The 27,077-nt window shown below is 43.6% G+C and overlaps 1 protein-coding gene across 1 annotated transcript in view; it reads right to left on the bottom strand.

Annotated features, from left to right (window-relative positions):
* The window catches only part of vps53 (VPS53 subunit of GARP complex), a 269,146-nt gene that overhangs the window by 121,549 nt on the left and 120,520 nt on the right, over positions 1 to 27,077 (bottom strand). The window contains exon 13 of the mRNA XM_038814428.1: positions 1,351 to 1,445. Coding sequence (XP_038670356.1) covers positions 1,351 to 1,445 — 95 coding nt within the window. The remainder of the gene's footprint in view (positions 1 to 1,350; positions 1,446 to 27,077) is intronic.

Genomic DNA, 27,077 nt, shown 5'->3' with positions numbered 1-27,077 from the left:
TCATGATCACCATTAGATATTAATTCTACCTTTCGCCATGGTGGGATTCAAACCTGGGTCCCCGAGAGCAATACCCTGGGTTTGTGGATTACTAGTCCAGTGACAATACCACTATGCCACCACCTCCCCTTTTCTAATTAATTGATTAGGAACAACAAAACATGTGTAATTCTGCTGAACTATTATTCCATTCTTGCAGAAAACGAGCATTTACCTTCCATGGCTAAAATGAACAAACATTGTAGGTTGAACACACGCGAGATTTACCTACTTGGAACTAGGAGTCTGCTATATGGTCACACTTCCAATGAGATTATCTCCTTGATTTACAGCAATTTAAAACAGCAGCTTAATAGTACCTTTAATGTACTGTGTAGTAAAGTGAGACAAGGTGCTTTACAGGAGCATTATCAAACAAAATATAATACTGAGCCACATAAGAAATTACAAGAAAGATTGTGGACAGTATCCAAAACCATCAAGAAGGATTTTGCCATTCAGTTTAAAAGTGAGACAAGTTTAAATCAATGCAGGTCAAGGTAATGATTCAAGATGCGGAGACACAAGAATGTGTAGGCTGCAATGTGGATGTTTACTGAGGGACCAGGTTAAACAAAATTTTAACCTCACGGGGCCTCACGGTAGCATGGTGGTTAGCATCAATGCTTCACAGCTCCAGGGTCCCAGGTTCGATTCCCGGCTGGGTCACTGTCTGTGTGGAGTCTGCACGTCCTCCCCGTGTGTGCGTGGGTTTCCTCCGGGTGCTCCGGTTTCCTCCCACAGTCCAAAGATGTGCGGGTTAGGTGGATTGGCCATGCTAAATTGCCCGTAGTGTAAGGTTAATGGGGGGATTGTTGGGTTACGGGTATACGGGTTACGTGGGTTTAAGTAGGGTGATCATTGCTCGGCACAACATCGAGGGCCGAAGGGCCTGTTCTGTGCTGTACTGTTCTATGTTCTATAAAATGATCAATGCCAAGTTAACTACGGTCCAAATCTGATTTCCTTCCTAGCTGATTCACAAAGCACTTAAGAAAAAGGGAAGAAAAGTTCAAGTCAAGCTGATGTTTTACATTTGTTCCCATTTAAGATAATCAGTTCCTGAAGTATATCTGAATTGACTTGGAGGGTTCCAATGAATCAAGGGAAGATGTTGCAGCCTTTGAAGATCTAAAAGTTAGCACCACTCCATTGGCAACTGAACAAAAAGCATGCTTGTGGTTCTCAATGTTCTCTCATTAACAGATAATCTAGCTAATATGCAATAGCGTTGACCACAATATCCTTCAGTAGTTCACACTTTCAATGCTGGTTTATAACACCTTAAGATTGTCAAAGACGTCAACTCACCTATCCTGTGATTCAATGTAAACATACAGGTGTGGTTCAAAGCATTTGGAGATAATGCCGTGGAAAGGGTTGTCTGGGGCTTTGGGCTTCTTCGGCTGAAAAGATAAACACTTCCGTCACATACAAATTGACAAACAATATAATGAGGGCTACGATCATGGAATGCAACTAAAAATTAAATCGTAGATAGGAATAAGACAAGGCACAGCTTCCAAATAGCAATTTAGAGGTAGAACTTGTCAGAATTCATGTGTTATTTTGGATTTATATATGCTTGAGGATAAATACAAACAAGGAAACATTACTCAGAGCTTACATTTTAGAATAAATTAGTGCTTCTGATCGCAACAACACATTAGTTGGAACTGGAAGTTTAAAAATGAAAACGAGCATCTCCAGTGTTTCAATTTGTAAATACTTTTGGGAGCTGATCATTACAGATTGGAGAGTTTCAGACATAATCTGTGGTCCTTAGCCAGAATGGTATGGGACCAACAACTGGCCTCAGTCCCCTAGAGTTAGGACCCGATATCAAAATAAATCAGTCCGGTTCCTGCTTATAATTGTGATTCATTGATCCCTGCTGGGAAGTTCATGTGTGCGGGCGGAGAGACTGAGAAAAAAACTTCAGGTCCAGTTAGGGTTAGTTCAACTTTGAAGCCTTTTAGATTCACAGAATGATGTACCACAAGAGGTGGTTGTTTGGCCCATCATGCCTCTGCTGTCTCTTTGAGAGTGCTATACAATGAGTCATACTCTCCTGTTCTTTGTCCACAGACCTATAAATTTATTGTATTTATTCAATTCCCTTTTGGAAATTACCATTGAATCAGCTTCCACCAGGGCGATGCATTCCAGATCATAAAACATTGCTGCGTTTAAAAATAAGTCCCCATATCGTCTCTTGTTCTTTTGCCACTCACCCTAAATTTGTGTCCTTTAGCTTTGCTGATTAGAAGAATATAGATTACGGGGTGAAATGATAGTGGCATACGACAAGTGTCTAAAATTATGAAATGACAAGGCATGGCGGACAGAAGTAGACTGCTTCCAGTAGCTGAGGGGTCAGAATTGAGTGAGTTATTGGTTGAGGCAGTAACTGTGTCAAAATGCATGATTAGATTAGACCGGTGGATGAAATAAAATGTACCGATGGAATATGGGAAGTGCGTGGAGGTGTCTCTTCTCCACTTTGTTGCAGACAGTCTGAGTTTCTACATTCAATTTACACCATATTAAATTTAGCATTTGTATGAGGTCAAATCCAGACACTGAACCTGTGAAACGAATGCACCATTAACCTCTACCCTTCAATATCAGCAATGTCCATATAATAATTTCAAGAGCCACTTTCCCAGATAATAGGCATTTCCTGCCGAAAAGAAAAACAACAAATTGGGGGTTGGGAAAACCTGACGGACTTTTAATGTCATTGAAAACAAAATCAACTTTTGTTGTTACTCCTGCACTAAAATGCAACTGGTTAAAAAGTCACCACTGTTGCAATGTTGTATCTGGCATGGCATCAGGCACCCCCACATCCTGTATTCTTGGAGAAACTGAACATGATCCTATTTTGTTAATAAGGAAGGAACCCAACTGAATAATTCTATTTGCAAGTTTGGCAACAGAATTATTTTCAGGCCCTTTGACCCGATGTAAGATACTTAAGAGAAGACTAGATGTATAAGAGTCAAGAGAAATTTTTTTTAACAACGCGAGTTTCTCAGAAGGAGAATACGATCGTATCCAAAAAGGCACTTCAACAAGTATATTTTTGGATGCAATTTCCAGTGGCTAAAATGGGCAACAAAGCATGTTCAACCTGGTGTTTTTCCTCTTGGCATCCACAGGAGATAATAGGTCTGCGGGTAACCAGTGCTGAGTGTGAAATTCCAATCATCAATTTCCTCTTCGGTCTCTGCTAACTTCCCAACCCAATTTTCAGGGTATGCCTACAAACCGTACAAAGCTCCAACTGGAGGTAAATCCTTGGAGATTTCAGTCAGAGGAATCACATTCAGTGATGACTCAGCACAGAGAAACCTATTGCTGTTCTCAGAGGCTGATTAGTGGAGGCAGAGAGTAGGCATAGAGAGGTAAAGGAGAGCAAATTGACGTGTACATTGCACTGGGAAAGAAAACCCTGGAAAGGTCAAGCTTAATTGGTCTCCATAAACCCGCTATGAAAAGCATCCCATTTCTGGTAAGTGGACAGAAAGGTAACCCTTCTCCCGCACATCTAACAACACCCCGCAGCATTTTTTTTCATTCCAGGTTCCTTAACTGGAGGATTAACAGATTCCCATGGAGCAACAGTATATATAAAACATCTTTAAATTATGCTGTGACATCGAGGTGTATAAAGTACTAAATAGGATTGATAAAGAAAACGTAGACCGAATGTTCCCTCCTTGTGAGGAAATCTAGAACGAGGGGTCATGGATATAGGTTGAGAGCGGTAGATTTAGAACGGAGATGAGGAGGAACTACTTCTCGCAGAGGGTGGTGAATTTGTGGAACTCGCTGCCCCATAGTGCGGTGGTTACTAAATGGTTTCAAGAAAGAGACAGATATATTTTTGATTTAAAAACACGGGTTAAAGGGATATGGGCAACAGGTGGGGAGGTGGATTTGAGACCAGGAAGAGATCAGCCATGATCTGATTGAATGGCAGAGCAGGCTCGACGGGCTGAATTGCCTATTTCTGCTCCTAATTCCTATGTTCCTAGTATAGTCACAGGTAAATGCCCTCTTTAGCAATAATGAATGTCCACGATTCCTTTTTCTCAACGTGCTCTTTCGAGTTCACCTTACCGCACTACTATATAAGTCTTTGTTAAGTAGAATCAATTGTGACTCACTTACCATGAATGTTGCATACTATTCTCGCCATAGAAAGTTACAAATATTGTGCAATAACAGTAACCATTATTTGGTTATAGTCAAAGAACATGAGCTACACCTTGTCCGATCAGCAAAGCATTTAAAAAGATTATTTTCCATTCAGACAGAGCCCTGAGGCATTGTGGTTTAAAATTATCAGCGACTCATCAAACACTCAAGATACTGATCTTCAACTTCAAATAACACATCTGAACTAGAATTGCATCTAGAGGTTCACACATTCAAAATTGGAAATCGTCACCATGGGCACATCGCGACAGCTACAGCTTTCATTTATATAGCACCATTAACTCAGGAAAATACCCCAAAGCAGTATGAGGGGGGGAAAAAAATGAGGCGAGTGAAACGGGATGTCAGATGGGGGTGCCTGAAGGCATGGGCGAATAGCTGAATTTTAAGGAGCGTCTTGGAGGATGGGAAGCAGAGAGGGCTATTCCAAAGAGTGGGGGGCAGCTAGCCAAAGGCAAATAAATGCTGCTGGTGGGTGGGGGGTAATGCACAAGACACCAGGGCAGCTCTGATAGTTTAATTATGTGCCTTCGCAGTTTGGCTGCAATGACTGTAATTTGATTCTCCATGCCTGCCATTGAAGTCACTCAGTCAGTTGTAGCTATTTAGCTTTGACTGATGAGGTAAGAAAGTCAGAATGACTTCAAAAGGAATCATTTACACTAAATACTGCATGTCTTGACACAGCTGTGAAACTCAGGTTCATGGTAAATGTCCAAAAGTATTTTCCAGTGTGGACTATTCTGTTGGGTTTCTCCTAAGCATAGCATGCTGGTTTACATTAATAATTCTTTTCTGCGAGTGTATCCTTTCTGGAGCATGTGACAGTTTGGAAAGCAAAAGGCAAACTGCCTCACGAGAGTTAAATGCTTCTGTGACTTGTGCGGGATGTTTACTGCACAACTACAGGAACACAGCTGCAAGTCAGTGTCTGCCTTTAATGCCCATATTTACTTTTCAAAAGGAAATGTATTTAATTTGGATTAGACATCTGCTTTCTAACAAAAGTAGTGAATGACCAAATTCCAAAATGGCCTCAAATTGTACCCAGCCTGAGCTCGGAAACTGAGCCCAACTCAGAAATGGGAATTTGAATCTGTCGCGCCCCCAATAAAGATGGTTGCTTTTAGCCCCCACAAAAGCTCAGAGCTCAGTGGGTAAAAGCACCACCTGGCACTCAACTCAGTTACTCAGACCTGAGAGTCTCCATCCCTCAATCCGCAGTCCAACTCTTGCGAGAAATTATTTTGATTCAATGGATTCCTTTAATAACAAAATAGATCGAGAAAGAAACTGGGTCACTACTTCTTTATTGATTGGGTTGGCTTCGGGCACCTGTGTCTGTGCCTAAGCATTTGAAGGCCAGGGAAGGGAACCCAAAAAGCAAACAGCATTCTCATTCCTAATTCTGCTCCCTTCCATAAAATCTGGAGACAGGGGCACTGCACGAGGACAGGAAGGCGGATCTCTCTCAAATTTTTCTCCCCTTAGTTAAATATTCTGTCAATTTTCTGGGTTCACCCATGGGGAACAGTGGCCACACAGGTCCGGTTACTTGGAACCATGTCCTACAGAAGTCAGGCCCTTTGGAGAGGAGGAAGGAAGGACAAACATTGCTGCTTGCCCAAACATTCCCGCTTTCTCACCGTCCCTCCCCTCCCTGTCTCTATCCCGACAATGGTACCGGAACAATTAGAAAATGTTAGAACATCCTTATGCACCCTTTCAAAATAATTTTCCTTCTGGCCGTTTCCTCATTCAGACTGGTGCAGTGGACAAGGTAATTAAGGGCATGAGTGACGGCTTTCTTTTCTCCTATCTGCTAGTTTGGGAAGACACATTAAAATAGGTGTAATGAACCAAAATGCTCCAAAGCTCAGAATGACACCAACAGGGTACCAGGTCAATATTGCGACCTTCCAAAATCCAGTAACGTAGGATCGCCTACGACACCGAATCACCACACGACCAATCTTTACTGCCGGCTGACTCAGGAGGAATCACAAGTTTACGCCTATGTGGTTATTTACATAATATAATTGAATATGGTAGCGTCACTGGCAGAGTGTGTTTCCACAATAGATCCCTTTCGGCACAAACCCCAAACAAAACAGGCAACAACCACATGTGATTGCTGCATATTTCTCCAGCCTGAAATAGCATTTTGAAAGTGATGCACTTGCAAACTCTGCATCTGTGAATGTTGAACCCTCACATTTTGTTTGCCATTCTTCACCTTATCACCTTATGTGGATTCTGTGTAATTCCATGTCTTACAAGACCGTGCATCACCTGATTTAATATGCACAGTGCCACAAAAACCCGCACCACCTGCAATATATTAAAAGTAGTGCAGAAGTGTATTCTCCCAGACTTAGCATCATATTTTCCCATGTCATGTTCTGGCATCAGACATTTTGCTGGCTGACATTTAAAAAGTTTTGGCTAAGAACAAGTGTAGGATCAAGTGTGAGATCAGGTGTAATGCCCAATCTCGTGAGCTTGGATCTAGTGTGTCACTTTTTCTGGGGCCGTGAATTTGATTCAATTCGAATTGGTTTTAGGAGCAAGCGAGGAGATGGCCGTCCTGTCCATTCTGCGCATTGGCTTTGCAACTCTGAGAAAGGAAAAACATTTTTTATAAAAATATGTGCCAAAATATAAAACTCAAAAACTCTATGCGAACTTGTAAAACCTAGAAAATCTGAATTGAATCCAATCAGAATCACTCAAAAATTCTGAAACACTTTCCCAATAATTTTTATCAGCTATTTAAATGTCTAATGGCCCAAAATAGCTTCTTAATAGCTTCATAAAAGGGCACATATTTCATTACTAAATTTACCCGAAACATTTTGAACCTTGCGTAATTTCTTCATTGTTTTACTTGAAGGCGCCAATTTTTCTCCAAAGCCTGGGTCTGAGGTTAACACTTCAGCCTTGACATAATTATACTTTTTATCAGGGAAATGTGCAGTTTAAGCACAAACAGATTCTCCCATCACACATCACTAAAATCCTATTCTCGGAATTATGATGAAATAATTTAGTGACTATATCTCTGGGTGTAAAAGGATGCAAGCTTTTCTCATTTATCCGGTATAATTAAACAATTTGCAAAGTTATCAACGAGTGCAATTTGGGTCAGAGACGCAGCCAACTACAGAGAAACAGATATTGTATCTTTTCTCATCCTAACTTGATTTTGTTTTCATTTCCCAAATAAAAAGAAAATCAATGGAAGTTTGAATGAAAAAGCCAATGCTCGGAAATTTATAAGCAGCATCCTGTGAGTAAGAAAATGACTCCAATGAATTGCTGTAATCAAACCAAAATACTGTGGATGCTGGAAATCTGAAGCTGAATACAGAAAATGCTGGATAAACTCAGCAGGTTCAGCAGCGTCCGTGGCGAGAGAAACAGAGTTTCAAGTCCATAGTACTCCTCCGCAGAACAGAAAGGGGATTGACATGTGAATTCATCACATTTATATCTCTTCAGTTCTGTAGGAGGATCATATGGACTCGAAACATTAACTCAGCTTTTCTCTCCTTTAATTAATTGCTACTGTGCCAGAGATGGTTGGTATCTCTCATCGCTTAATTTGAGATTTTTAACCCTGAAACTGTGCACAACTATGACCAATTTCTACCCATGGACTCTGATCCACTGAGTAACTTGGTCATATAGACCAGAAAGTTATAAAGTTCAACTGCTAGTCCACACCAAGCTAACTCTGAAACATGGGCGACTGTAGAGATGCTACAATTGACTTCAATGCCTCTGGGAAAGGGAGCTGAAAACTGGCTGCCACTTCTGATCAGCACACATCAATCCCATTGGAAATGAGCAAGAGTGAGTGAGGGCACGTTAGGTTTTGGCCAGGCAGCTAACCGCCACTCATGAACCTGACTGAAAATGTTTGGTCGAATGTGTTCACACGCGAGGAAAGGAGGAGATATGGCCGCTTATCCTTGGAATGGAGTAAAAGCCAACAACCGAGAAGAAGGGAGAGAAAATTGCTGAGAGAGAGAGACAAAAAATTAAAACTAAAAAAGCCCCCAAAACTGCATTGGGTTGTGCCAACATCAATGACCAGACAATTTTAGAATCAAAGCAGTTACCTGTTTGGCTGCAGACTTGCTCACTCAGGTCAATGCCAGCACCAAGTCAATTAAAAAAAAACCTTCCCAAGTGTCTCACTACTAAACAGCTGTATCAAAGTTTATTATTATACACTTTAAAATGATAGAAAATAGAACCTACGCGTGGAAATAAGGGTATCTGCAACTGCTGAAGCCACCTGTTGCCACGTTGGGGAATTGTAGCAAGGCCACTCCTGGTCTTGCTGTCGGAGATGGGGTTAATTCAGGAAATAACATTTCTTTAATAAGAAAAAGCAGGTGTTCTTTTAAAATTGGCAGCGGATAGAAATAGTCAACTGAAAAAAGCATCTGTTTCTAACTAAATAAAAATAACAACAGTCCTGAAGGCAAAATAATTGATCCAATAAAAACTGTAGTCTTGGCCTGTATGCGGCTGCATATGAGAATATGATTAAGGCCTTGGGCAAACTATCTGGTCTTCAATCTAAAAGCAGCTGGACCCAAAGCTGGCACAGTTCCACAGCCAGAAACTATGCAGCCACTTGCAAAAAAACAGATGCTGCCATTTGTGCAAGAATTGGAATGCAAAATCTGCGCAAAGGAGCCATCATCAAGGATGGTTTTGACTTAATCAATATGCTGGACTGCTTTATAAATATCACAGTACAACGGACTATCTCATGGAAAATATGGTGCGATCGGGAGGGTTGGGGGAGGGGTGGCGGGGACGGGTAGAAATAAATATTCTCTGCTCACTCTGTGCCAACAACAACATAAATATAATAGGAAATTTCCTCTGCTATTTCTAGCAAAATAGCAGATCTGGCCTTTTGCAATATTGCACAACGGAAATTTTCCACTGCTTTGGGAACGTCACTAACAGGGACTAGAAGGAATCCTCCCCCAAATGACCACATTTCACATTACCCTCCACTTTCAGTCCACTATCCAATAAGGGTTTATCCAAATGACTCATTTTCAGGATAGCCTTGCAAACCACATGAACGCCCCCAAACCTAAGTTTCACAGAATATTAAATGTGACATGACAGTGCAGTTGTGGTATTGTGTGAAGCAAATAATGGCATGATGGGAAAACTAGTCAAGTTTCTTGGTACAATTAAATTTAAACTGACTTCACATAACCTAAGGCACAGATACAAACAGCCGAGGTCAACTTGACCTGAGAACTGGCCGACTCTAAAACTCGGATAAGACGCGTTCGTCATGAGACCAGGCCAGTCTAAATATATACGATAAGCTAAAAAACTGTCTCTTCCTGTACTTTAACAAATTTGTCCTTCTCTTAAAATAAAGACAAGATAATGATATGAGACCCCAGTCCCCTAAAGGTCAGCAAGGTGACGCCATTGTAATGATTATTACTTATGTTTTACTTTTGATCAAATTCCTGACCAAACTGTATTCATGTTATCTTGATCCTATAATGTATAAAAATCGCCTTATTCTTCTGTAATATCGCAGCCTGGGGACGGACTCAGCAGTTTGTACTTGACTGCTTTCCGACTTCAAGTCTCAGCCATTACTGCTAGCAGTCAGTTCTAATTCGTAAATAAAGCTTAGTTTTGCTTACCTAATGAATCATGTTTGCATCTTTCTATCACAGTCCGGAAGCGGGGAAAATATTGAATACGACACAGTAAGAAACCACTTGGCGCACTGTACCTTTATCAACTCGAAAGAGCCGTGTTAAATTTACTCTCCTGTCCTTCCGTCATTTCATTCCCCAAAGTTATCCATTTATCTTTCAAAAGCTATTACGCGCACTGCTTCCACAACTGTTTTGGCATTCCATTCATATCAATCCTCAGTGTAAAAATTATTTTCTCAATCTATGCCTTTACTCTCTGGGTGTGATAAATACATGGCCTCCAGCTAAAGACTGACCAACTCACAGGAACGTTTTCTGATTTACCTCATCAAAACCCCTCACAATTTTGAACATCTCAATCAGATCCACTCTCAGCCTTCTTTATTCAAATGAAAAAAAACTTTTCTTTTTCCAGTGCCTTGTCAGAATTGAAGACTTGTATCCCTGACATCATCTCTGGCTACTTCTTTTACAAGCTCGCCACGGCCTTGACTTCATTCCTAAAGTAAGGAGGCCAAAACTGGTCACAATATTCTAACTGTGATGTGTATGGGTTTAGTGTTACCACATTAAAAAAATACAGGCACCGGGTATAAAAATAATGAGTTTCTCGATTTGTAAAAAAAAAAGTATCAATATGTTCTCCCACTTGTAAAGATTGAGTACCTAAAATCCAAGGTCTCTACCATTTTAACAGAGTTACATTTATACTACATGTCCTTTAAAGAAATCTGTTATCTATCTGCTCAATCAAAAACAAATCGGTCCTTTAAATCTTTATCAGAAATTATGTGCCAGAACATGAACTAAAAGATAGGAGAACCCATCTCCTGTGAAGCCCACTGGTTAATCAAACTGCACGCCCATCTCGATTGGAAAATCAAAACTGTAGAATTTTGTGAAGGTATGCTGTTCATTCCATATCCTTGTTTTACAATGCTTAATGTACAAAACACATTTATTTGTAAAAGAAAGATTGGAACACCCTTTAATATTACCTTTGGCTTTACACCCTGCGGTTAACAAGGGAGGAAACCATTCTCCATCAATGCACAAGTTATTGCTTGTATGCTGGGGAACCAGTATCTGTGCTGGAGGGAACCCTCTTGTGTAACAACAAATTATATTTTCCTTAAGGTGCCTCTGACATAATAAAATGTCTCAAAGAACTGGACATAAATGTGAATAGGGACTGAGAAGTAATTAGAGTTAGAAGAGTTGTATGAATGCGTGGTTATAAAGGTAGGTTTTGAAGGAGTTCTTAGAAGCTGGGAAGGAAAATAATCAGGCAGAGGCTTAATGATAATAATCTTTATTAGTGTCATAAGTAGGCTTACATTATCACTGCAATGAAGTTACTGTGAAAATCCCCTAGTCGCCACACTCCGCCGCCTGTTCGGGTACACAGAGGGAGAATTCAGAATGTCCAATTCACCTAACAAGCACGTCTTTCAGGATTGTGGGAGGAAACCGGAGCGCCCGAAGGAAACCCACGCAGACACGTGGAGAACATGCAGATTCCACACAGACAGTGACCCAAGCGGGAATGAAACCCGGGTTCCTGTCACTGTGAAGCAACAGTGCTAACCACTGCACTACCGTGAAGGTCGGGACCGGAACATCAGGACCTTCATGGACAATCCCAACTGCAACAGACTGGAACAGCGTATTGCTATTGTTGTCTGGGAGCTCAGGCATTTTGATATTGCCATCACATCCCAAGTGAGACCCGGGGCAAGGGAAGACCAAATGAAGGAACAAAGTGGTGGTTATGCCTTCTATTGATCGCTCTCTCCATGGGTTTGGCTTCACCATTAAAATCAAACTAGTTGGCCTCCTCAGAGACTCCCCTTGTGGAATAAATGAACGCCTCATGATGCTTCAGCTCACCCTAGTCCAGACCTAGTCCGCTACAGTCTCAATGTGTACGCCCCAACACTGAAAGCTACAAATGAGTCCAAAGAAGAATTTTACTCCAGCCTCGGACAATCCTTGGCCGAGGGCAAACGAGCGAAAAGCTGATCCTCCCTGGAGACTTCAACACCAGGGTTGGAAAGGACACAGACCTCTGGGAAGATGCAATCGGCAGAGACGCGCAGGGGAATGCAACACCAACGGTACCATGCTCCTGACAAAACATTGAAAACACAGCCTCGTTATAACAAACACGTTGTTCTGTCAGAGAGACATGGACAAGGCCTTTGGTAACACCCTCGCTCGAAGAACTGGCACCTGCTCAACTGAGTGAGGGGCCGCTAAGACGTCCGTAGCACCCGCGCCATGACAGGTGCCGATGATTGCTGGATGGCCCATCATTTAATTTGCTCTGTGCTCAACATCAATTCAACATCAACTCAACATCAACGTAGCCCCAAATCAGTGACGGCAACAGAAACAATGCTGCAGGCATTCGAAGACCCAGGTAAGAGAGCCCGATTCAGCCAGCATCACACTGCCAACCCGACCACTCCTAGTGATCCAGAGACACAATGTCCATAGTGCCTGGTCTGCCCTCCTGCCTCCATAACCAGTATCGGTGAAGAGTTGCTTAGTCATTTGGCCACGAAACACCAAAGACTGGTTCAATGAGAATGACCAGGAGACCCAAGAGCTGATGAGCCACAAACGCAAGGCGTTTCTGAACCTGAAACAGCCGCTCAACTCTAGATCAAGCAAGCAGCTCCACAGACAGCTGAAGGCTGAGGCCCAGCAAAAATCCCGCGAACGAAAGAACAGATGGTGGGTGGAGAAAGCGCAGGATATTTACAGTTCTACATCACATCAGTGAAGACACTTTAAACGTATCTCAATGGCTATAAAATGCTTCAGGGCAAAGGTAGATAGATTTTTTAAAAGGTTCTTGGGGGTACGTAGGAATGTGGAGTTGAGGTTAAAATTATTGAATGGCGAAGCAGGCTTGAGGGGTTGAGTCGCCTACTCCTGCTTCTAATTCATATGTTCATATCACAACCATGATGCACAAGGTTTCTTTAGGGCAGCCTAGACCACCTACAGTCCAAGCACCCAGGGCCCTACACCACTGTTAGGCAGAATGGAACGGTACTCAGCAAGAATAGAGAGGCAGTCAGTCCTGCTGGATGAAGCACTTCAAAGACCTCCTTAACAGAGACCCTGTCTTCAACACGAATGCCCTCTATTCCATCCTGCAGCATGCTACCCACCGCCATCTCAGAACACCCCCAACTCGCCACAGGGTAGAAAAGGTCATTCAACAGCTAAAGAACAAAAAGGCATCTGGAACAGATGGAATCCCCGCTGAAGCACTAAATCATGGCTGAGAAGCACTATTGCCACAAATACATGACTGAAGTTTTTCTTATCTGGCAGGAGGAGACACGCCGTAATCGTGACCATCTTTAAGAAAGGTGACAAGTCCGACTGCACTAGCTATAGAGGAATTTCCCTGCTGTCGGCCACAGGGAAGGTCAATGAAAAAATCTTCCTTAATCGCCTTCTGTTAGTGGCTACAGAGCTTCTTCCAGAGTCAGAATGCAGATTCCACCCACCAAAGCTATGTTTTTCAAATTTTTTTGCCCATTGTTACCAACCGGACATCCTTTGGGACCAACACCTGAAGAACCTTTGTGACCCATCGTTTTCTCTTACCTTTAATGCAACAGGCCAGCCTCCCTGGTCCTCACAATCTCACTCCAATCAAGTTCACAGGCGGAGAGGGCTATGCACATATCGGGTGCAGAGTTCAGCCAGTTCCTTCGTGCTGTCTTCATCTTTGTGAGGTCAGAAAATCTAACCTTGCACATGTAGGTTGTTGTGAAGGGCAAAAGCAACAAAATGCTTATTTTACTCAGCTCCAGATACTCCTCGGAGGTGCGACTCCAGAATGCTGACAGCCTCATGGACTTTTGCCGTGTTTTTAATGCGCTGTCACAGCTGAGGCGCAGAAGTTCAGTTTCTTCATTTGGAGTGAGCTGCAAGTTAATAATTGATTCTGGGTGTCAAACTCAAAAGGATTTTTCACCCACCTCTTCCCTTTCAAAATCTGAAACTTCTCCTCTGGAAGGTAGTGACAAAAACTGTTGATCAACGCAGCCAGATGCGACTGAATAAGGCTAGCCAGTCTATTGACAGATCCGTTACTAACACTGTTTTCTTCGATGTGTCGTAGCAGTGTGGGGAACATGTAGTAATTTTGGCTTTGCACATGCAATCGGCAACTTTTCAGTTACTTCTGGAAAGCAACGATTTCTTCACAGTGCCAAAAGCAATCATCATCCTTCCCTTGCAATTTGAGGTTCAGTTCATTTAGAATTGGAAAGATGTCCACATGTTAAGAAATAGTTACCATTCAAATTTCATTAGCAAACGAATCAGCCAGCGGGGACGATTTCTTGGGGAGGAAAGTGTGGATTTGATACCCCAGTTCGTAAACTCTGACGAGCACCCGACCACTTTGACAGCCAGCGTATCTCTGCGTGGAGCAAAAAAATGTGTGCTCAGCCCCCATATCAGAAAGCAAAGTCTCAAAAAGTCTGGTATTGAGTGTTCTGCATTTAATGAAATTCACAACTTTCACAATTCCTTTCAAAACTACTTCAAGATTGGATGGAATTCATTTTGATGCCAATGCCTCACGGTGAATAAAACAATGATTCCAAACAATGTCCTGACAGCTGCCTCCTTAATCCTTATTATAACTCCGCTGCTTATCGCAGTCATATTGGCTGCTCCATCGCTTGTGATTCCTCTGCAATGAACCCAGTGAAACCCACACTTTCCAACTAAGTAACTATTCAATGCTTCAAACATCTCTGCGCCAGTCATATGGGTTGGTAATGTCAGGCAGCACTGCAAATCCACGACAAGTTCATTACGCCAAACATACCTAATACAAACTAGCAAGGTTGCACCCTCTGAAACATCAATACTTTCATCCAGTTGTATTGAGAACACCTGTGCTCATTCGTTTTTTTTTTAATTTAGAGTACCCAATTCATTTTATCCAATTAAGGGGCAATTTAGCATGGCCAATCCACCTACACTGCCCATCTTTGGGCTGTGGGGGTGAAACCCATGCAAACACGGGGAGAATGTGCAAACTCCACACAGACAGTGACCCAGAGCCGTGATCGAACCTGGGACCTTGGCGCCGTGAGGCAGCAGGGCTAACCCACTGCGCCACCGTGTTGCCCAAAATCCTGTGCTGATTTTAATCAGGAAATAAGATGGGCTTCTAAATTCTCAGCAATGACAAATTTGATGTGTTATCACTAACTGGGATGCATTTCACTTTTTCAGCTACCCTCTCATCTCGGACTGTACAAACTATGTCTATTGCTGCAGGGAGAATTAATCTCTCTGCTACAATGTGGGGCATTGTCTCTTTAGCTACATGGTAAGCTACTATGCAAGAGGCTAATTGCACTTTGTCCTTCAATGTAACATTTCTGCTGAGGACGTCAGCTGACAATTTACATCCTCACTACATCCTTTGAAAAAATCAAGAGGCCATGCTTAGTCTTCAAAGGTCATTGACGTTTTGAGGGTTTTACACCTTCATTTGGCAGTACTTCCTTGCATATTACACACATGGGCTTCACATTCCAATTTGCATCGGCACAATTAATAAACCATACCTTAAAAAGTCATCTTTTTGCTGCATTGTTTCAGATTTCAGCTTCCCCTTAATGGGCTTTTCAGCAGAGGCCCTGAAGCTTACACCAACACTGCTGTGGACTCTACTGAACAGCTCACATCACCACTGCTTCGTCCTGCTGTGGATTCTCCTGAGCCACTCTCTCCAGCAGGTTTAGTCGGGAGATCCTGGCCTGTTTGTGTCTCTGGCCCTCTCTTCCTTATTCCGAAACAATCCATTTTAAATCCTTCAATCCCATTGCTTGCTTGCTGCTCACAAAATGGAGGAAAGACTCTCGTGCCCAGCGCACATGACGTCAGTGTTCGGGGCGCGTGACCTGTTCTCTGCCATTGCTTCAGGCAGGAAGACTGCATCAATTTAAAAAAAAACCTTCTCCTGGGTCAACGCGCCGACATCAGGAAGAGGTGGTCTTTCCCGCTGGGCTCCGGCCCTGCGCACTGATGAATGGGCATGCATGCGCAGCACGGCCTGCATTCTGAAAGCCGATTGCAGCCGTTATTTTTAAAAGCAGGTCGCAGCTGGTGTTTTTAAAAGCCGCTGCAGCAATTGGGCACTACTTCCCGCGATTGGGAATGCTGCAACACATGGCCCCGCGACACTCCCGAAACCTGCCCACGACCCTGACTTTGAAAATGACTGCACTAAAGGGCACAACACACATGATCTTCACCATGCAGCAACTACAAGAGAAATGTAGGGAATAGCACCAACCCTTGTACATGGCCTTCTTTGACCTCATAAAGGCCTTCGACACTGTCAACTGCAAGGCATTACAGGCCATCCTCCATTTCAGCTGCCCCCAAAAGATTGTTACCATCCTTCGCCGGCTCTACAATGACATGCAAACTGTGATCCTGAGTAACAAATCCACCAGAGACCCAAATCACATTCGGACTGGGATGAAGCAAGGCTGTGTCGTGGCATTGACACTTTTCTCGGTCTTTCTTGCTGCAATGCACTATCTCACCTTCAGCAAGTTCCTCGCGGAGTGGAACTAAAATCTTCTTGAATAAAGTGCAACACACCCCACAAACACCAACACCTAGAAATCCCTGTCCCAAGGCTGCATCCGGGAAGGAGCTGAATCCCTCGAGTTTCCTGGGCGAGAGGAAGCTGAAGCCAAGCCTCGACAGCGAAAGGAGCCCCTCTGGACCCCACCCATCGCAACCCACTCACCTTACCCCACCCAACCCCTCCTCTAATCACCGTCTGCCCCACCTGTGACAGAGACTGTAGGTCGCCCACTGGACTCCGCAGTCACCTGAGAACATATTTTTAGTGCGGACGCAAATCATCCTCAACCCAGAGGGAGTGCCTGAGAGAGAAGAGATGTCACATCTTAAAGTAACAAAATTATGGAAACATTTCAAGCAGTGGTACGTGTAAATCTTGAGCTCCACTGTCTCAATTTGTTTGAATGTTACATTTTTTTTGTGAATAACCCAAAAAAAATCAGAAAACATTCATTACTGTTTGAAAACCTCTGAAAAGCACTCCCCCACCTTTAAGATAAGCTTTGCTCATCGATGTACCAGAATATCCAGTAACTTACATTAAAATGAAATGCAATGCAAAAATCTACGTGGGTTTCCTCTGGAGTGCTCTGGTTTCCTCCCACAGTCCAAAGATGTGCAGGTGAGGTGGATTGCCCATGCAAAGTTGCCCCTTAGTGTCCAAAAAGGTGAGGAGGGGTTACTGGGTTACAGGGCTCAGTGTCCAAAAAGGTTAGGTGGAGGTGTGGCCTTGAGTCGGGTGTTCTTTCCAAGGGCCAGTGCAGACGTGATGGGCCAAACGGCCTCCTTCTGCACTGTGAATTCCATGATTCTATGTGTGAAAGTTAAGCTTCATTTTCCATATGCAACCCCGGATGCTGCTTTGATTTATACAGTAAACACTCTCAAAGTAAGCTTATTTGAATTCACAGAGAGGGAAATACGGGCAGGCTCGTAAGCATTTGTCCAGATTTTCTTAATATGTATAATCCCATCCAAAATAAACGGAATTCTTTTCAACCAAACCAAACCTGGAGCACAGGCCCCACTGTAGTGGAAGGGACAATGCGACACAATAGATTAATCTCTCTCCACGCTCATAAAATAGACGGGCGATGCCACTGGCACACAAAGGAACTAGTGAAAGACAAGTCTGGCAACAATTACCAGCAGTTAATCTGGAAAAGTAACTTGGTGTTTGCCTCCAATATAACTCAAGTATTTAGTGTATATTAAGTGCAACAACTGCCACATACGAGTAAACATTTTGTTTTAATAACCCATTTCATCAATTTGTTTTTATTTTACACTGATTTTATCCAAGAGCCCCGATCTTACTAGTTCCAACATTACCACTATTTCTTCATTCTGAGCACAGCTAAGAGTAAAATGTGAACTCCCATCTCCATTCTACGCAGCTGCCGACATCTCATCAATAAGTCACAAAGTAGGAGTCAGCCATTTATCCAGTGAGAAAATCCTCAGGGAAAAATTTAGGGCAGCACAGTGGCCAGCACTGCTGTCTCACGGCGCCAGGGACCCGGGTTCAATTCCAGCCTTGGGTAACTGTCTGTGGGGTTACGGGGCTAGGATAGTGGAGTGGGCCTAGATAGGGAGCTCTTTCAGATTGTTGGTGCAGACCCAATGGGCCAAATAGTCTCCTTTTGCACTGTAGGAATTCTATGGTTTTATGGTAATGTATTACCACAAAATTTGCTAATACACATCCCAGCAATATGGCCATAGGAGAGCACTGCCGAATGCTCAAGCACAGGTCGACTACTCCGAACGCCTGAAAGGCTATCTTAGAGGAAGACAGGAGCCACGTCTCTGCTAACTCTCTACAGAAAGGCTGACTTGAATTGACTATTTCTCTCTCCTGAAAGCCTGTGGCGAGTGTCATCTCACTCCAGAGAGTGGTATCACAATTGCCCCTTGAGAAGGTAGCAGTGAGCTGGCTTCTTCAACTGCTGCAGTCCATGTGGTGTAGGTCATTCATAAAGGCCCGCCTTCTCAACTTTCCCCCCCCGCCTGAGGTGTGGCGACCCTCGGGTTAAATCATCACCAGACAGCTCTCCCCCTCAAATGGTAAAGCAGCCTATGGTCATCTGGAATTGTGACGACTTTACCCGGCATAGGTACAACCACAGTATTGTTAGGGAAGGAATTCCAGGATTTTGATCCAGCGACAATGAAGAAACAATTATATATTTCCAAGTCAGAGTGGCTTGGAGGAGAATGTCCAGATGGTGGCGTTCCCCTGTATCTGCTTCATGTATCTGGTGGAACAGTCAAGGGGCCTGTGCATGCAATTCGTGTACAACAACAAAGTGATTAATATTTTGGCTCATTTCCAACCTGGACAGTTAATAGTTTCAGTCAATCAGTGTTCATCTGTTAAAGACTCCCATTTCTTCCATGGATTGCTATTTTAAAGGTTCTAATTCATATAGTTATCCAGAGAGGTACCACTCACCTTATTAAAATATCAACCAGGTGTGACAGAAACCTGCACTAACTCTTGATCATTTTATTTTCTATTCATTCATAGAATGACAGGGTCGCTGGCAACTATCCTCAAGTCAGTGATGGTGAGCCACTTTCCTGAACCATTGCAGTCTATATGGAGAGTACACCCACTGTGCTTTTGGAGAAGGAGTTGATTTGAAGGATTTTGACCGAATGACAGTGAAGGAACAACAATGTGGCTCCAAGTCAGGATAGTGTGTGACTTGAAGGTAGTGTAGGTGGCGTTTTAATGCGCCTGCTGCACATGTTCTTCTAGACAGCATAGATCACCTGTTTGGAAGGTGCCATAGAAGGAGCCTTGGCGAATTGCTACGGTGCATCTTGCAGAAGGCATTCACTGCTGCCACTGTGTGCCAGAGGTGGAGGGGTTGTTAATCAAGCTAGCTGCTTTGGGTGGATGTCAAAGTTCTCGAGTGTTGTTGGAACTGCATTCATCCAAGCAAGTGCCGAGTATTCCATTGCACTCCCAATCTGTCTCTTGTACATTGTGAACGGGTGGCACAGTAGCACAGTGGATAGCACTGTTGCTTCACAGCTCCAGGGTCCCAGGTTCGATTCCCACGTGGTCACTGTCTCTGCGAAGTCTACATGTTCTCCTCTCTGCGTGGGTTTCCTCCGGGTGCTCCAATTTCTGCCCACAGTCCAAAGATGTGCAGGTTAGGTGGACTGGCCATGCTAAATTGCCCCTTGAGTGTCCAAAAGGTTTAGTGGGGTTACTGGGTTACGGGGATAGGGTGGAGGTGTAGGCTTGGGTAGGGTGCTCTTTCCAAGGGCCGGTGCAGACTCGATGGGCCGAATGACCTCCTTCTGCACTGTAAATTCTATGATTCTATGTACAGACTTTGAGGAATCAGGAGATAAGTTGTTCGCTGAAGAATTCCCAGCCTTTGAGCTTTCGGTCACAGTATTTATATGGCTGGTCCAGTTCAGTGACGCTCATATTCTGATGCACTCCAGTGTTTCCAGGTGTACTTTTAGAATTTTAAGTAAAACACAGTCGTTCTCCCTTACCCTCCAGTATTAAAGGCAAACAGGGAATAATTTACAGTACATATTTTCCCAATCTTCTCAGTTAATGGTGACAAATGTTGCCCATGTCAAATTTTCTTCAATGTTTGTTTCAGAGCTGCTTATTTAACGGCTGCTTGCCAAGTATCATAATTTTAAAATCTAACCTTGAAAATGAAATCCCTATCTTTCGGGGGCCTACTTCAGACTCAATGGCTTTACGGTATCGCTCTCTCTAACAGCACGAAGAGTTTTACGGGAAAATCTTTTTTTGCCTGCCTCAAAAGACATTCGACCAACGTCACTAAACTCTATAATACAGCCAGAAGGTGACAAACTCACCACAGTATTCTATAAAAATAGCTGATATGCAAGACCGAAACATTAAACTGAACGGTGCTGATGCATAAGGGAGGCATGTTGGGGGTGTGTGCTGAAGGGACAATTTTCCAAATTCATGCTGCTGGCAGGGAGACAAGAGGGAAAAACAGTTTTTAAAATATGCAAAGCCTCGTTACTCTGGTTTCCAAGAGAGAGACTCCAATTTAACAAAGCCCAGTGGAACTGAGACCCGTTGCACCTACAGGTAGGCTTGGCATAGTCTTCTTGCATTCTTCACTGGATGGAACTGGGAAATGTGGTAGACCTAATAACCAGCAAACATTACACACAAAATAGTCCAAAAAAAATCATGAATAGCTAAAGAAAGAAATATGATAACAATGCGTGCATAAACCTGCTAACCACAAAGCCAGGTCCAAATGATGGAAGCTATTCGGCTCTTTAAATTCATCGACTAATTAAAACAGCTTGTTCACCTCTCATTTACACCATCTAATTGGCTCTTCAATAAGAGAAAGTGCCTCAGTAACGTAGCCCACTACAAGTCAAAAACCATAAGTAATCTTTTTGGCATTTATCTTGGCAATAGAGCAATGCTGTTTTAAACTAAATGCACTCATGTAGCAATTTAACACAATGTGAAAATGTTTTGCAACTTCAGGAGTGCTGTGATGGTGGTTACATAGTAAATCAGACAAACAACCAGCATATTGGTTTACTGGCGGCAGTGGCTGAAGGGGTAATACCGGCCAAAAGGCCAACAGAACCTCCTGTTCCACTGCAAATGGTGCCACGAGATTTTTAATGTCGATTTAAATAAATACACAGGACTTCAAGTTCATGCCTCATCTGAAGGATAGTACCTATGACAATGGAGCATTCATACGATACTGAAATATGTGACTAGGTCCTGATAATGGGACTTCAGCCCACAACTTCCGGCCGGAGGCAAGAAAGCCAAGAACTGACCCAAGCTGCCGTCAACCTTGCAGCAAAGTTCAATCTACCGTGAGACTGTAAAATGCAGAACTTCGCTTACATTTGATTGTGCAAAAAGCTACATATTCACCTTCAAAGCATTAAACCTTTAAAAACAAGGCCTTAAGGAGAGCATAATTTCAAGGAGAGCCGTGAGCATGCACACTATGCCTGAGTAAAGCTTTCAACACAAAATAAAATTAAAGTGGAACTTTGATCAAATTTATTCATATTTTGAAAGATGAGAACTCTCGAAGAGATGCTTATTCATTTTCACCTGATCTCCCCCCCCCCCCACGGCATGTGATCTGAAACCACTGCAGCTAAAAAGAAAACCTAGACTATAAATAAACAGCAGGCAGCTTTGAAGTTGTTCCTATGTTGAAATTCAGACACAAGAGGAAAATATTCAGCTGAGTGAAGTAAAGACTGCAGTTTCCTTCCAAGCGCGAAGGACGACCAAGGTCACAAGAAAGGTCTTTTCACTTGAGAAACTGCACGGAAATATTCCATTGGTGGTACTTTGCTTGACTAAATTCCGAATGTCCTTGGATAGTTTACTAACAAAAATGCAAGTAATACAAGACCACACTTTGCTGATTTTTAATGGTATCATACGAGTTATGTGCATACTGCAATTTTGGAAATCGCTGCGTAATATTTCCATCCAGGGAGCAGAACTGGATACTGTGGGGAGTTCTGGTGGCGCGGAGCCACAGAACAGTAGGACAGAGGTTCTTCCCTGCTGTTCACTGCATGGCAAGTTCCGATGTTAGTTATGTCATCCAGGGAAGCCACTGAGCAGATGTGAGGTGCTTGCTTCCTCACCAAGGACAAGACAAAAACACGCACTGCGTGTAGCCAATTATGGAGGAGTATCTGGAGAGGCTGGGAACAGGCTGACTTCATATTTTGGTCAGGAGGCCCAAAATTCTTGGACAGAGAACTGAGGGAACTTTATTCACTGCTATTAGTCACGTATAACCTTAAATCTTTAGCTACTTGGGGGCTGGTTTAGCACAGTGGGCTAAACAGCTGGCTTGTAATGTAGCACAAGGCAGCAGCGCGGGTTCAATTCCCGTACTGGCCTCCCCGAACAGATGCCTGAATGTGGCGACTAGGGGCTTTTCACAGTAACTTCATTGAAGCCTACTTGTGACAATAAGCGATTATTATTATTACTCCATATCAGGCAAGTTCAACAGAGTGCCAACTCCTCAGCAATTACAGCTTTTTTTTAAAGCCCCAAGAAGAAACGATTGCCAGGGTCATCAATATCTACCACCATTGCTAAAATGCCCCCCCCCCCCCCCCCCCCCCCCCCCCAAACCCATCCCTTAATACTGCCCGGGCTTCCTGTGCTGAATTTATCCTGGTTAAAGTTAAAATAAACACGCTGTGCATTACATTTCTTAAAGGATCATTTTTATGTGCAGTTTTTGGATAGATGCTTAAACCTTTTCATCCAAGCGCAGACATTTATTGTATTCTTGGTTAAACATTCCGGGTTCTAAAGCCAAGCAATATCTGAGACACACTTTGGCAACTTCATTATCACTATGATTCCAACTTTTTGTCAGAAATCCAGCTCTAGCCCTGAATGGAAGAGGAAACAGGCTTTATAAACGTCTACATGTCTGATCCACGTATGGCCAATAACAAGTGGTCTTCTCACAGACCTGTATGAAGCCTATCATTAGAATAGCAAGCCAAAAAAAAAAAATTGTTACGTTTTACTGGGGCAGAAAACAGCACCAGGACTAGGGTGAGAGGCGATGAAACCTGAACCTGCTACAACCCCACAGTCAACATCATCTTGTGTTGGTTACACTTACCTCTCTCTGTACACGGCAGCTCAAAGAAACATTGCCCACAAGAGTTGCTGAAGGGGAGAGGTGCTAATGGTGCCGTGGTGGAATCAGGGACATGAGTGACCAGGGCAACCGACCAGATTCAAGGATCGGGAAATAACTACCAGAAAGGCCTGAAGAGGAGGGTGAATTAAAACGAGCGAATCCAGGGTCAAAACAGATGCAGAAACAGGAATAGAGGGGTCAGAGAGATTGGATTGAGAGAGGACAAGGTGACAAAAAAGGGGGAAAAAAAGAACAGGATTACTTTCCTAGGCTGATTTAGCTGGATTCTAACTCACCAGAAATGCTGTGAAAAATTAGCACGTTTTTCTTCCCCTTGAATAAGGGGGAAAAAAGTTTTTTTTTTAAAACAATGTGAAATTTTTAAATCTCCCTGAGAAATGCAGAACCTGAAGAAATGAGATTCCTGACAATGGTTAATTTCCGGTGGCGGCAAGGTTGATTAGCAGTCATCAACGCTGGTCACAAATTTAAATTGTAATTACAACACTTGACTTACCATTGCAACGTTAATGGGAAACTACAGTAAAACAGGCAGGCTAATGCTAAATGCTGTGTTCACGAGCCTAATGGAGAAACTAGTGCAACTGATAATAATAATAATTTTGTCACAAGTAGGCTTACATCAACACTGCAATGAAGTTACTGTGAAAATCCCCTAGTCGCCACACTCCAGCGCCTGTTCGGGTACATAAGAGGGAGAATTCAGAATGCCCAATTCACCTAACAGGCACGTCTTTCAGGCCCTGTGGGTAAGGCAGCAACTTTTGGATATTCACATTTATCTGCACTCCTCCCCTCAACTTGCTGTACCATTTACTCATAAATAACAGCAAGCACCACGAATATTAGAATTATTTCAACAGCAAATTCTGGCGCATCTGCTTTGACCCCAACACGCGTTTGGCAGATTCTAGAAATGTGCACGCCGGCACTCCGGGCTTTGCTAATAAATGCATTACACGAGCAAGCATCAAAAGTACAGAGCAGAGGGGCAGAAAGGTGGCGCAGTGGTTAGCACTGCTGCCTCACGGCACGGAGGACTCAGGTTCGAATCCGGCCCACTGTCTGTCTGGAGTTTGCACATTCACCCCGTGTCTGCGTGGTGGATTGGCCATGCTAAATAGCCCTTTAATTGGAAAAAAAATAATTAGGTACTTTAAATTTGTTTTTTAAAAAACAGTACAGAGGAGAAAAGTTAAAGGTTCCATCTTTGATTGGCACGGAGTTGAAAAATATCAGTTGGCCTCAGCACCCAGACGATCGAGGAGGACAACCAAACACAGTTTATAGTTCCTGATCTCTATCAAGCAATCTCTGCTGGAAAATGTGTCTGCAGGTATCAGGTAAGGAGGACAGGTTGAACCTTGGGGTACCCCGGTCAACTGAGGATTTGCCATGCGAGTTGGATCGATAAGGGTTAATCCCCTGCACGAGCTGCATCGTCGGGAGGCACATTGGGGACACAATTTATTTTGGTAAATAGGGGACACATGGTTTTGAACAGATGTTCAAAGATAATTCCGAGTTGGCCAAGAATACGACTTATGTAGCTGAATTTTCACAAAATTGTTTTTATGCAGTGCAACTTTGTTAAACTAACATTAACAAAAGCCAGATTTTTTTCCACTCAAGAGGGGAAAAAGTGCTAATTCTTCACAGCATTTTTGGTGGTTTTGAATCGAGCTTACTCAGCCTGGGAAAGCAATCCTGCTGTTCTGATTTAATTAACCCGAGCAGAGTCAGCAGATAAATCAAGTTCCAAATTCCAGCACCTTCCTCTCGGTAGACTTTACTTATCCAAAGGATTTTGAGAAAATAGTAGTAGGGTGGCCGATATTCAAATTCTACAAAGGCAGCCAAATCATTTTTAATCTCCATTCTTTTAGCCGTTGAATTTTATAAAGCAATTAATAGGTGCTTTTCAGATGACAACATGTCACGAGCAGCGATCGTATGTTGCTTGGCGGTCACACAATGAAGTCGAACACTGTGCCTCGGATAGTGCCTTGGACTCGATTTGTCATGAAACCCTTATGCACGGATTAGCAGTGTGGAAAATATGGGCCTCTGCCAATTATCTTTCCAGGAGATGCAGTAAAAAGGAGAGCGTGTTACTCTCATACTACGTGTTTTCCAGAATCCCAGCATTAAAATAAAAGTGTTGAGGTATTTTGTTCTCTCCAAGGAAATCTAAAGGAATGTTTGCGAGTTCCCTGTATCTGTGGTCACTGCACTCCTAAAAGCTGCAAAATCCACAGTACTACTGACAACTAAACACTGAATGAATTTGACAATTTAAAAAGAAATCACTCATCCTCTCGGCATCGACTTGGTGCTGCATTCTCTGCCTGGGAGAATAGGTGTTCGTGCGATGACTAAACAGCATGCAATTCACTTTTCCGTTGGGGGCAATATCCGTTCTGCGATTCAGGACATAGAATTGCCGGCGCACGGGCAGCACGGTGGCGCAGTGATTACCACAGCTGCCTCTCTCCGCCGAGGTCCCGGGTTCGATCCCGGCTCTGGGTCACTGTCTGTGTGGAGTTTGCACATTCTTCCCGTGTCTGCGTGGGTTTCGCCCCCACAACCCAAAGATGTGCAGGGTAGGTGGATTGGCCACGCTAAATTGCTCCTTAATTGGAAAAAATAAGTTGGGTACTCTAAATTTAGAAAAAATAAAATTGTTGACCCAAACTGCGAGCAATTCCCGGCCCAGCATCGGTGTAACAGCAGGGGCTGGAATTAGCGCTAAAGAGCCTGACAGCTAGAGTTGTTTTTAAGCACTCCATTCACCACACACTCATTGCAGCCACGAAGATAGCTTAGAGGAGACCTTTCCCTGATTTCGGGAGTCGAAGTGGACCAACTGCTTAATGCCAATGAGGAGAGGAGGGACACCACCTTCCACAGGGTTGGACCCACACACAAGCCCGCTCTCCTGAACAGCATCTGGGAGATGGTGGCAAAGGCAGTCAGTGCTGCCTCGGCAGGACGCAGCTTGTGATCCTGAGGGATAGGGGTCACTGGTGAGGCCTTTGCCCTCAGAGAGACAGAGAACCAGGGAGGGTTCCAAAAGCCACGGTGCAGGTGCCCTTTGTTCGGGCTAATCCCCTGCTTCCTGTGCAATGGGGCAGCACTTCTGAGGAGTGCCAACACCTGGTGGGTCACCGAATGAGACTGGCCACGCCCATGCCCTCGCTGATACCGTCAGGGGATGAGGGCTTCCAGAGGGGCAGCATGGGTGGGTTCCCACATCACCAGAGGCTCTCTGAACATTTACAAGACAGAGTGAGCAGTCAGCTGTGTGAGCAGCCAGGAACCTGTGAGTAACACCAAAGAATGTCTTTAAATCCATGTACTCCAACAATGGCAGCCATTCCCAGCTACTGCCTCCAGCCCGGGCAGCCACTCTGTAGCAATCCCGACAATATTTGAGAGATTTTTCAGCCTCCCGCTCCCCCTCAACAGCCATGACGCCCAGGCCCCGCTTGTAAATATTTGCACCAATTCACACCGGCGAGACTTCCGCCTAAGCCCCTAAGCAGAGTATCACGGAGAGGTGGAGCATGAGGTGTCCTGCCCACTAATGATATTTAAATCCATGAAATTGCGGTTTTGCCTGGATCCGCAGACTTCACTAACACGGGCAGCAAGAGACCGGAGCATGGCGATGGAATCGGCACAGTGGGCAGCTCCCGATTTTTCCACTGCATGCTAGTCCCTGCCCAATCAC

This window comes from Scyliorhinus canicula, chromosome 12 (genome assembly GCF_902713615.1).
Source record: "Scyliorhinus canicula chromosome 12, sScyCan1.1, whole genome shotgun sequence".
Lineage (NCBI taxonomy): Eukaryota > Metazoa > Chordata > Chondrichthyes > Carcharhiniformes > Scyliorhinidae > Scyliorhinus > Scyliorhinus canicula.
This window is presented reverse-complemented; position numbering and strand designations above follow the sequence as displayed.